This window comes from Trachypithecus francoisi, unplaced genomic scaffold (genome assembly GCF_009764315.1).
Source record: "Trachypithecus francoisi isolate TF-2019V2 unplaced genomic scaffold, Tfra_2.0 Lachesis_group12, whole genome shotgun sequence".
Lineage (NCBI taxonomy): Eukaryota > Metazoa > Chordata > Mammalia > Primates > Cercopithecidae > Trachypithecus > Trachypithecus francoisi.
In genome coordinates, this window is record NW_022681457.1 from 77,502,139 (window position 1) to 77,513,772 (window position 11,634).

An 11,634-nucleotide genomic window follows, 5' to 3' on the forward strand; every position below is an offset into this window, starting at 1 on the left:
CCACATCGAAGAGTTTAGAAAGATGACTGCAGGCAGCAGGGAGCTCATAATTCATTGATATGTGAAAATGCAAATAAGAAACCCAAATCTCAAAATTATAGTCCAACACCAGTACCATATGCATATACCCAGACTCTATCCCATAAATCTGTACATTTTCAACATGTAGAATACTATTATGCACACAATTTTATAGTTAATCTTTTTTTGCTTAGCCATACACATCCCAAGTGGTATTTTATCTTAACAAATATTTACCATATATGCTGGGATAATATTGAAAATATAACAAGTATGATTATATAAAATTATTGTGTAATTTAAAATGTTTACATTAATTCATTTTATTCTCTAAATATACTAAATCATTTTACAAATCTACTTATCAAGTAATATAAGTTATGCACATTGCCCACGGAAAACGTTGTATTTAGGACTTCCGGAGATTGTACACAACATGAAGACAAAGGCTAACTTAAATTTCTGCTGGCAGTACTGAGTGAGGGCTCATAGCACTTGGCCTAATGTCAAGTCCTGGGGAAAGAGCAAGAATCTGGATCCCAGCTGAGGTCATCAGAAACAGATCTAAATCCCTAACCTCTGCTTCATGGCTCCTGTGGTTGTCCTGCCCTTCACTCCCGCTGCAAAGACTAGAAGTAAATGGAAGTGTTCATCTGTCTACCCTCGTTGACAGCTCCAACAGGACCAGGACTTACAACGGATTCGGAAATGGGTGGAGACATTCCCAAGTGCCTGTCCTCTTTGGCTATGGGGAGGCAAAGTTCGTGTCCTGCTCTATGACCCTGACTATATGAAGGTGATTCTGGGGAGATCAGGTGAGATCGAACCCCCATCCCAACTGCAATGTCTCTTCCCTCTTGACACATGCCCCTGGGTCTGTAAAATTCCAGAAGAGAGTGGCTGTTCAAACATCAATATTTGAAACCTCTCCCATGCATCCACCAAGCCCACCATGCCCAGGCTGTAGCCAAAAATATTTACTGAATACTGAATGTTTAAAACAATATGTGGGGCTGAATTTTCTATTCTTTATTTCTCTATTAAGAAAATTGAGGTTCTCTGAAATGTAAATTGCCCCAGATCTGTAAAACAAATTTCATACCCACATTGACTTGGGTTTCGAAGCTCTAATTGTTGCCTGTCCTGGTATGCAGGTGACTAAGAAAACATCAATGTAGAAAATCCCATGGCTCTGTATTATTCATTGTCATAGAAGACCTAGCCTATGTGTCTCAGCAATTAACCTTCCTAGCCCTCTGCGTGTTTTCCTGATGGAACACTGAGTCTGTCTTCCTGAGCTCACGCTGACCTTCAGGACAGAAATAGAAGTGGATGGGAATCAAGTGGCAGATGACATGGGTCAAACTGCCAACTGACAGACACCAAGAACTGATGGCTGCCTCTGAGACTGCCTTGCTTAGTAGCTCCTAGTTTCCTATAAAGCTCTTTCTTACCTTTCAGACCCGAAATCCCAAGATCCCTATAGATTCCTGGCTCCATGGATTGGTATGTGTGCAGACTAGGACTGCAGCCCACTCCCTAGTTAGGTTTGAGTTATTTCTTTGGCTCACAGAAAACAACAGATTAGGGGCCATCCCCAAATCAAGCCTCATTTTCTTCTTCTAACAAGACCCTCAGCCCTTCTTAATGCTGTTGCAAACCTTCCTGAGGCTCAGCTTCTTCCATTTCATGTCTCAGTCCTCTCCAGACATCCTTGGCCTCACGTTTATTTTACATCTGCCCACAACCCTTTTCAACCTTTATCTCACAGCTGTCATAATCACATGGATGTAGCAGTTCAATCAGAAAATTCGCATGCCTGAAACATACCTCCTTTTCCTGCATTTGCCCATGATGTGGCTTCTTCTGGATCGTTCTCTCCCCAAGAAGTCAACTTTCTCCCTCCCAAATTGTCACCAGTCATCCCTAGGTCCCTGCAGCCCCTAACACACACACATACACACATTCATGTCTACCTTAGGGTACGGCTTGCTCCTGTTGAATGGGCAGACATGGTTCCAGCACCGACGGATGCTGACCCCAGCCTTCCACTATGACATCCTGAAGCCCTACGTGGCACTCATGGCAGACTCTGTACGAGTGATGCTGGTGAGTCCATGTCTCTCTCCTCTCCCCACACCCACTCACAGCACACACTCTCATGAACTTCATTCCTAACTCTATGTCCCACAGGTGGCCATAGACATAGACACATGGAACAACACTCTCATGTCATTGCTGTGAGAGTAGAGGGTTCCCCAGAGTTGTATAAGGTAGGAGAACACCCAGGCATCAGGTCAGATCCACACTTTGTTTCCCCACCATAGGAATAGAGATTCATGGTGAACACAAGGCCCTTCTCCTCCCACTTTGAAACCTTCAGCACAAGGGACTGGAGGAGTATGCAATCTTGTTGGACAGCAGGACTTCCTATGCTGGCTGGCCTGTGCAATGGCAGCCTCACTGGCAGCATGGACAGGCCAAGATGTCACCCACCCAGGCTCTGGCCTGGGGCCCAAGGTTTCTGCATGGATTTAAGCCACCCTTGGAAGGAAATGAACACCAGGTCTATGTTCTCAGGGCAATATCTGCCATAGCATCATCTCCGATCAGGACTCTGATTTCTCACCCAAGTGGGCCCAGCAAATTTTGATGAATGGAAAAGAATTGAAGTCCCTGTTTTCTCTACAACAGAGTGCCCATACTAGCCCCTTAAGCTATCTTTGGCACTGAAACTTTCCTACTAGTCCCTCAGAACTAGCTCAGCTCTCAGAACACTGAAGAGTCCCCCATTATTTATCCCAGAACAACAATAACAACAAAATTTTCACAACCATATGTCCTAACTGAATCTCAAAATTCAATACTTAATCCATGCTATTGTGAGAGGATCTGTTTAATGTTGTATTAAAACTGCATGAGAATTAGGTATCAGTTTACCAACACTGGCTTTACAGTCCCAGTTTCTACAATGCATTTGCTCTGTAAAGGGAGGAATCCCAACCAAGATATCTGCAAGCTACAGGAAAAAACAAGATATCTGCAGGTACAGGAAAAAGCCAGGCCTTATTAGCAAAGCACTTCTTGGAGATTAAGAAGGTTCATGTCCCCTCCCACCACAGGACAAATGGGAAAAGCTCCTTGGCCAGGATTCCCCTCTGGAGGTCTTTCAGCACGTCTCGTTGATGACCCTGGACACCATCATGAAGTGTGCCTTCAGCCACCAGGGCAGCATCCAGGTGGACAGGTCAGTGACAACCCTCCAGTTGCAGGGCCCTTGTTCTTATCAAGTGGAGTGCACATACCTGAGGGGCAGGTGGGGGAGCGTGAAGGCTCACCTCCACACAAAGGAAGAGTCAGTCTCTGACCAAACTCTAATTCCGGTCCAGACCAAACAAAGTCTCAGGAACAGATGCCTAATTCCTAGCACAGGTGGACCCTGGTTGTTCATACCATCTGATAAAGGTCAAAGGATAACAGGGCTGTAAGATAGCAGAAACATTGCCTCAAGGCTGCTTGTCCCCATTATCTGAGGCTGCCTCCTCTCAGACCCCATTCTACTTCCAGGTAATGGGCCCACCCCTACTACGGTCTCTTCTTCATACTCTCCCTCAGGAATTCTCAGTCCTACATCCAGGCCATTAGTGACCTGAACAACCTGACTTTTTCCCGTGCGAGGAATGCCTTTCACCAGAATGACACCATCTACAGCCTGACCTCTGCTGGCCGCTGGACACACCGCGCCTGCCAGCTCGCCCATCAGCACACAGGTTCTGTCTCTTCCTCTTGTCTCCCAGCCTTTCCCAGGCATGTGAAAGAACCTGCCCTGACTCCTCAGGCAGAGAAGGCCCCTAGGAACCCTGCAGAAGCCAGAACACACTCAGCCTGGGGAATTCCCTTGCTCGGGGGCTGGGAGCCGAGATGTGGGGGGCCAGATTCTGTGCCTTAGTTTATCAATGTCCCCACATGGAGATAACTGAATGAAACCCTGTCCAAACAGCATTGAAACAGAGCCTCCATGAACTGTGCCACTGCGGGGAGGGTTGCCCAGCCTCACACAGTACTAGAACTTCCACCCCGACCCTGCACCCACACTCACATTCATGCTGAGATCTACCAGACACCCACATGGGGGAATTTGGGCACCTAGGCCTCCTGGGGGCCGCTGATGGTCTCAGCTCTGCCTGGTAACCATTGTTCTGGTACAGACCAAGTGATCCAACTGAGGAAGGCTCAACTACAGAAGGAGGGGGAGCTGGAGAAGGTCAAGAGGAAGAAGCACTTGGATTTCCTGGACATCCTCCTCTTGGCCAAAGTGAGTATGTGTAGCAGAGGCCTGATTCTTTGCCCAGAAGTACAGAGCATGAGTCTTTGCCCAGAAGTACAGAGCAAGAGACCAGCCCTGCACTTTCACCATGGTCTTCCCAGATGGAGAATGGGAGCATCTTGTCAGACAAGGACCTCCGTGCTGAGGTGGACACGTTCATGTTCGAGGGCCACGACACCACAGCCAGTGGGATCTCCTGGATCCTCTATGCTCTGGCCACACACCCCAAGCATCAGGAGAGGTGCCGGGAGGAGATCCATGGCCTCCTGGGTGATGGAGCCTCCATCACCTGGTGAGTGAGGGCTCAAAAGATGGGGTTCCCTGCCTTGTCTACAGGGGAAGCCCCTGGTCTGCCCGGGCCTTGCTGATGTTCAGGATGGGCTTGTTTCAGGAACCACCTGGACCAGATGCCCTACACCACCATGTGCATTAAGGAGGCACTGAGACTCTACCCACCGGTGCCAGGCATTGGCAGAGAGCTCAGCACTCCCGTCACCTTCCCTGATGGGCGCTCCTTGCCCAAAGGTATGAACTTCCCCCACCCTCTCACCTAAACTCTCCACAGGGACATGTGGCGGGTCAGAAATCCAAGTGTGCTTCAGAGTTCTGCACATCTCTGGGTCTCCCTTTTGTTTTAAAAAAATCAAAAACATATTTTGTATTTAGGATTAAGAATTTGAAATGTCTGGCTGAGAGCTTGAACCCACCAAAAGTTTAAGAAATAACTATTAATCTCCTAATGTGGCCTTGGGTCAGTAACTCTAAAATTCTATTCCTTGAGATGTGCAGGGCTGGAAAGAGAATCAGACAAAGGCAGAGATGGATGTGTTTCTCTCCTCATGGGGTCAGTGCAAAAGAAGAGGCTGATCAGGAATCTCATTTCCCGGGTCAGCTGTTGTCCAGTCTCTGAGGAACCCTCAGGTTGATGGCAGAGAGCAGCTGATGACCAGATCTGGGGCCACCAAGGCGCAACCCCCCCGGTTCTGGTCCCAGTCCTGCCATAACCTAGTCGTGTGAACATAGACAAGACAATTGGTCTCTCTGAGACTCAGGTATCTCCCCTGAAAACTGAGAGCAAAAGAATGTCTTCCTTGGAGCGTTGTTGTATTGAGTGAGTTCATGTATATTCTCCAAAGACCCTTGGAGGATATTTGATGAATGTGAAATGTCACTGAACTTACTCTAAAGAGTAATGCTCTGATTCTTTCTTGCTTCTCGTTCCTGCATAAATGGTTGTCTATTCATCATTTGAACTCACATGCTTCGTCAAGCCTAACCCACCTGCATAATGGCAGAATCATCCCAGTCAAAGTGACAATTTGTGGAAAGTAGGCCTTTTGGGCCTTCTTTTGCCCCTGCTGGCTGAAGTACCAGGCCGCCCCATGCAAATGATCAGTCTTCTCTCTCTTTCCAACCTGTACCACAGGTATCACGGTCATGCTCTCCATTTATGGCCTTCACCACAACCCAAAAGTGTGGCCCAACCCGGAGGTATGTGGTCCTTGAGAGGAGGAAGTGGGGTGATCTCTCAAGACCAATACCTTTTCTTGCTTCCACCTCTGGGAGTCCTGTCCCCTCATGAGTGGCAAGTAGGGGCTGGATCCTTACCTATCCTGGCTCTGGTGCTCTCTCTGCAGGTGTTTGACCCTTCCCGTTTTGCACCGGGTTCTGCTCAACACAGCCACGCTTTCCTGCCCTTCTCAGGAGGATCAAGGTGAGACGTCCTGTGTGATTATTGGAAGAGAGAAATAAAGGAGGTCTCTGGTCAACCCTCTGATCTTTGTGAGCCAGATATTCATATGTGGCATCTTCAGATGTGCCCTTAAATGTTGGTACTTGTGGGAAAGTCAGGCACCTGGTGTGGGTGTCTCTGTGTACAAAAGGATGGTGGCATTCCAGAGTATCCCATGGAGACTTTGTTCCCTCTGCTTCTTCAAATGGGCAGCCTGAATTCACTGTCAGTGCATGTTCCAAACTTCAGTATATTCACGTATTTTCCTACTTTAGAGATATGAATTCTCAGAATTAGATATTCTCCAGTAAATTCAAATTCAGCTGTTTGCTTTTCTCAGTTATCATGAATAGTAAACAGTAGATTTCTCTCTCCCCACACATCCTCAATGCTGCACACAACCTTCCCTATTTAATTCACCAGTCTGCCATAGAGATGAATCATTGAAATCTTTGCATCTGTTTATAATACAGATGACCTGCAAGTCCTACCTTTCAAGCCATATAAGGGAGAGGTTAAGGTAGCCCTTTGAAGAAAGTTTTACAACAGTGTGTGTCATATCATACATTTTTCTGTCTTGCCCGATGAAATTTTTACTGCATTATATAGTGTTCACATATGTATGTCTATTTCGCCATTTGGCAAATCTGTACATACCTTGGGATCTTTTTATGCCATAGTCCTGTAATCCACTTAGTACAATATTGGCCAAAAACATAAAAAGTGGAGAGTACACTGTCTTGGAGAGAAAAGCCCAATAATTATTATATAATGCGCATTTCAAGGCTCCTGGTATGTGAAATATAAAACACACTTGAAATAGCCGTTGAGCTGGAGAGGAAAACTCCAGAATGGCTGTGGAAATCATCGTGGCATCAGAAATTGTCCTGGGACATACAAACAGGCAAAGACAATACAAATTCTTAGTAGAAACAAAGTTTTTTCAAAGAAATAATTATGTGACTTCTTCAAATGGTGAGTCCACTTACACAGAACAGGCTTTAAGAAAAAGCTTCCTCCTGAAACTCCTTCTCCAGCACTGGTCTGTCTATTCCAGGATGAGAAAGTCTTCCTAAACATTGCCTGCAAATCATGTCGCTGCCACTAGAAAACCGGAGAGCATTCCTAAGCTCCATTTCTAACTCAGAACTGTATTTACTCTCAGTGTATTTCCTTCTATTTTATTCATCTTAAAACTTAAATACCATCATTCAAATATAAAAGTATTTCTTAAGCCTACCTTTGTGAGTCAACTCCTGTGCAGTGTGATAAGAAAACAGAGATAAAAGGTACAAAAACGTGTTGTACAGAAATATATCCTGTGCTCCAGACACACATCATTCCGTCATCCATCCTTTCACTCATTCACTCACTGAGTGGCTTGTCGAGTGTCCCTGTCCCTGGCGCTGTCTGAGGCACTGGACTGTGAGTGTTCATGGATAAATCACGAATGTTACCTGGGGGGCTGGGAGGGAGAGACACAGCTGGCAGGGAGTGAGAGGCAGCTGGGCTCTGACTTTAGCCATGAGGATGTGGCAGGCAGAGGTGGAGGGAGGACATTCTCAGCCATCTCCGCATGAACAGGGCTAGGACATGGGTTGGACAGGTAAAATGTGGGTGAGGCAATAGCCCACAGAGGGCTTGTCTGCCAACTGAGGCATTGGGGTGCTGTCCCCACTGTGATGCAGAGCACAGGAGGGTCTGATCTGGGCTGTGGCTTCAGTGTGCAGGGAGAGGAAGCAGAAATCCGGAAAGTCCAGGTGAGAAGACAGGAAAGGCAAAGAAGGATGTTTCTGGGGTAGAATTAGAAGGCTACAGGGGCTGGTGGATGGAGGAGTGAGGTTAGACAGGAACCTGGACCCTGGAGTGGGAGGCAGGTGGGACAACAGCTGAGGGTCACCACCCAGTTCCCCTCCAGGAAGCCTCCCATTGCCCTTCTGACTCCCTTAATCCACCCATCGGGGGCCCCCTATGAGGATTCAGGTCCCTGTGCGTCCCACTACATGGGAAGCACGTGAGAGTGTGGCCCACCCTCACCCTACAGGACCTGAACTGACCTCCACACTGAAGAATAAGAAATGTTTGTGGAGGAGTGAACAAACCATTGATTAACTCTTTATCTATTCATGTGATTAGACTCTGCCTTAGAGCCCTGGCCCTGTCTTGATAGAGGGTTTCAGGCCTGCTGAGACTAGAGGTAGAAGGTGGGAGTTACGAGCTGGGCCAGGAAGACGGCTCTGTCCAAGGTTTGGGATAGTGTGAAGCCAGGATGGGGTGGAAGTGTCCATGGGCTGTAAGTTTGCAGGGTCTGGACACATGAGGTTGGGCACTGAATGCCCAGCTCAGGGCTGGGGTCAGGGGCCAAAACCTGGTCAGATCAGAATGGAGCCTGAGGCCACTTCTCAATTCATTGTCTCTGCCTGGCCCAGGAACTGCATCGGGAAACAATTTGCCATGAACGAGCTGAAGGTGGCCACTGCCCTGACCCTGCTCCGCTTTGAGCTGTTGCCTGACCCCACCAGGATGCCCATCCCCATGGCACGACTTGTGTTGAAGTCCAAAAATGGAATCCACCTGCGTCTCAGGAGGCTTCCTAACACTTGTGAGGACAAGGACCAGCTTTGAGGGCCTCCACCTGCCATCCTGTCCTCCTGACCCCCACTCCTGTCTCCTGTCTGTCTGCCCATACCTGCTTTCTATCTGCCCACCTTCCCTTCTTCCCACCTGCCTGCTGTCCTGCCTCCTGTCCCGCAGTCTGCCTGTCCTTCTCTCTCACCTTTCTCCAGGCTCCCTACCTGCTTGTCTACCTGTCTCCTACCCACCTGTATCTCTTGTTGGGAGAAAAACTTAGTGTTGGGAGAAGCTGAGGCTTCCGCATGTCTGACATAATGTAAGACTCTTGGAACACGTCGAGGGTCTGGGGTCTAAAACACCTTGTGGCCTTTGGAACACCACGCTGTGTGCTAAAGGGTGGAAGGCTACCCTGATGCACCGTAATCTAAGCCCAGGGCATAAAACCCCTCATGACTTGGATAAAATCCAGGGCTTGTGGCTCTGGGATGTGTCTGGACCTGCTGGCTCCTTGCTGCTGCTTCTCCCAGGATGGATTGTATCTTGAGTTAAAAGAACCTGCTCTCCATTATCTCAAGTAGCAGAGCATATGCTAAACCGTCAGTTGTAAATCATGTGCTTAATGCAACGTGCCCTTTCGACCCCCACATTCTCACCACCTGTTTCTTGGTTCAATCACCAATAAATAGTCTGGGCTTCCAGAGCTCCCAGCCTTCACAGCCTCCATACTTAGCGTTGGCACCCTGGACCCACTTTCTCTCTCAAACTGTCTTTTCTCATTCCTTTGACTCTGCTGGACTTTGTCATCCCCACGACCTGGTGTTGGGTCTGATCACTCCAACATCCCTGAATCTCCACTCACCTCCCAAACTCCTGCCTGCCCTCCAGACTGTCTGCCCATACACCTGTCTCCTTCTTCCTGCCTGCTTGTCTGTTTCTGTGTTAGTTTCCTATTGCTGCTGTAATCAACTATCACAATCTCAGTGATTTTAAATAACGGCTTTTTATTCTCTTACAGTTCTGGAGGTCAAAGTCAGGTATGGGCTTCACTGGATGAAAACAAGTTCTGGAAAGGGCCAAACCCCCACCCCCAGAAGCCTTCAGGCAGAGCCCTGCCCCTTGGCTTTTCAGCTCCAGAGCTGCCTTTTTTGCATTCCTTGGTACTGTCCCCTCCTTCCTCTTTAAAGCCAATGGCATCTTCAAATCTCTCTCTCTCTGACTGTCTTCACATCTCTTTCTCTCTTATAAGGACCCTTGTGGTTAGTTACATCAAGCTTATTAAGATAATCAAAGATAATGTCACCACCTCAAGATCCATTACTTACTCAAAAGTCCATTGTGACACATGCAGTCCCACAATCACAGGTTTCATGAATTAGGATGTGGACAACATGGAGACCCATTGTTCATCCTAGCACAGCCCCTACCTGATTGTCATCTGATGTGTCCATCTAAACCTGTCCTGTATGCTACCCACCTACGTACATGATTGTCAGTCAGACAATCCCTCTATCTTCCCTCCTCTCTAGAATAAGGTTCGCAAGCTTGCATGCTTTGTCCAGCTTCACATGGAAGGCGATAGGGTTAGAAGAGGAGACACTAAGACAGGGAGATAAATGCCTACCGAGGAGGGAAAATGGAGATGAGGTATGCCCATTGGTGCCAGAAACCTAGCGGGACCTGACTTGACCCATCCCCCTGCACACAGCCTGCTACCATGTCTCCCCTGGTGCCCACACCCTGTCTAGCTCCTGAGGCTCCCATGGTAGCTGAGTTTAGACAAAGGATATTTATCTAGGAGATCAGAGGGAGAAGCTCACACCTATAAGGAAAAGACTGCAGGCCTCCATTCCATGATTTAGATTCAAGATGAATCACAGCAAGGCTGAGCTAAGGGCCTATCTTGCTGTGTTTTGTGTTACTGTAACCGAATACCCAAGGCTGGGTAATTGATCTAGAAAAGAGGTTTATTTGGCTCATGATCTGGTGGCTGAAAAGTTTAAGTTTAGGCAGCTCAATCAGATGAAGGCCTCATGCAGCTTCCACTCCTAGCAGAAAGCAAAAGGGGAGTGGCACATGCTGAGACTGCCTGGTGACAGAGGAAGCATGAGAGAGACTGAGGAAGCAAGACTCCGTTTTGGTCCCAATGTCTTGGAAACTTGTCCATTCCAGATACAGCAAAAACTCAAGCCGGTGAGGTGGAAAGGGGGACTAATCTCTTCATGAAGGATCTGTCCGCATGATCTAAATATCTCCCACTAGGACCCACCTCCCAACACTACTGTGTTGGGGATGAAGGTTTCAGGAGGAGTTTGGTTAGGAACACCCCACATCCCAGCCATAGTGAGGCTGCACTGAACTGAGCAGAAAAGCCTCAAAGGCCTGGTCTGGCATGAGGGCCTTGTAAACTCAGCTCTCCACTGTCCCAGTGAGGTGTAGAAAGAGACCCCAGCCTAGCAACGTCACCAGGCACCTGTCAACCTCCCTCACATATGAAACCTGCAGGCTTCTCAGGAAGCTCATGGAGTGGGCAGCTATCCAGTCAGGGGTGGGAGGAGCCCAGGCAGGCAAATGGGTCTGGCTGGTGGAAGAGGCTGTCAGACCCCAAGCAGCTCCTTCCCAACAGCACGACTTCTTGGTCGTCTTCTGCCTCTCTGGCTGGCCACCATGACGAGGCAGGGGCATCCTCAACCCTGTCCACACTTGGTGACTGTCTGGGTGCTGGCACTGCTGACCCTGGGCCCTGTTCCAGCACCCAGGCCCCATGTACTACCGCTGGGCTAGTGTCACTGATTGTCCCAGCCTCTCTCAATGCAGACCGTGCTTCTCTTCCTAAATCTGAACCCAGGTGTTCCTCCCACCTATTGCCCGTTCCTAGCCCAGGACCTTGGATGCCATACAGAGAACTTCCTCTGCCTGAGGTCTGAAAGCTCATTATGTGACCCTGAAAGGGCTTCTCTTCTAGTTTGTGCCTGCAACCAGG

The 11,634-nt window shown here is 48.3% G+C and overlaps 1 protein-coding gene across 1 annotated transcript; it reads left to right on the forward strand.

Moving 5' to 3' along the window:
- Window positions 1–669: 669 nt before the first annotated feature.
- LOC117092643 (cytochrome P450 4A11-like) lies at window positions 670–8,805 on the forward strand. The gene is made up of 11 exons (XM_033226505.1): window positions 670–836; window positions 1,483–1,527; window positions 2,003–2,130; window positions 3,144–3,268; window positions 3,637–3,791; window positions 4,230–4,336; window positions 4,450–4,640; window positions 4,740–4,873; window positions 5,775–5,839; window positions 5,986–6,062; window positions 8,510–8,805. Exons 1-11 carry the CDS (start codon window positions 812–814, stop codon window positions 8,703–8,705), a joined length of 1,248 nt encoding a protein of 415 aa, XP_033082396.1. The 5' UTR covers window positions 670–811; the 3' UTR covers window positions 8,706–8,805.
- The last annotated feature ends 2,829 nt before the right edge of the window (window positions 8,806–11,634 follow it).

What these genes read in the sequence shown, in the direction of transcription:
- LOC117092643 (XM_033226505.1), top strand. Translation starts at nt 812, where the DNA reads ATGAAGGTGATTCTGGGGAGATCAG. An exon ending in GCTCGCCCATCAGCACACAG is followed by an intron (nt 3,792 to 4,229) that starts GTTCTGTCTCTT and finishes GTTCTGGTACAG; the next exon opens with ACCAAGTGATCCAACTGAGG. An exon ending in GATGGAGCCTCCATCACCTG is followed by an intron (nt 4,641 to 4,739) that starts GTGAGTGAGGGC and finishes GGCTTGTTTCAG; the next exon opens with GAACCACCTGGACCAGATGC.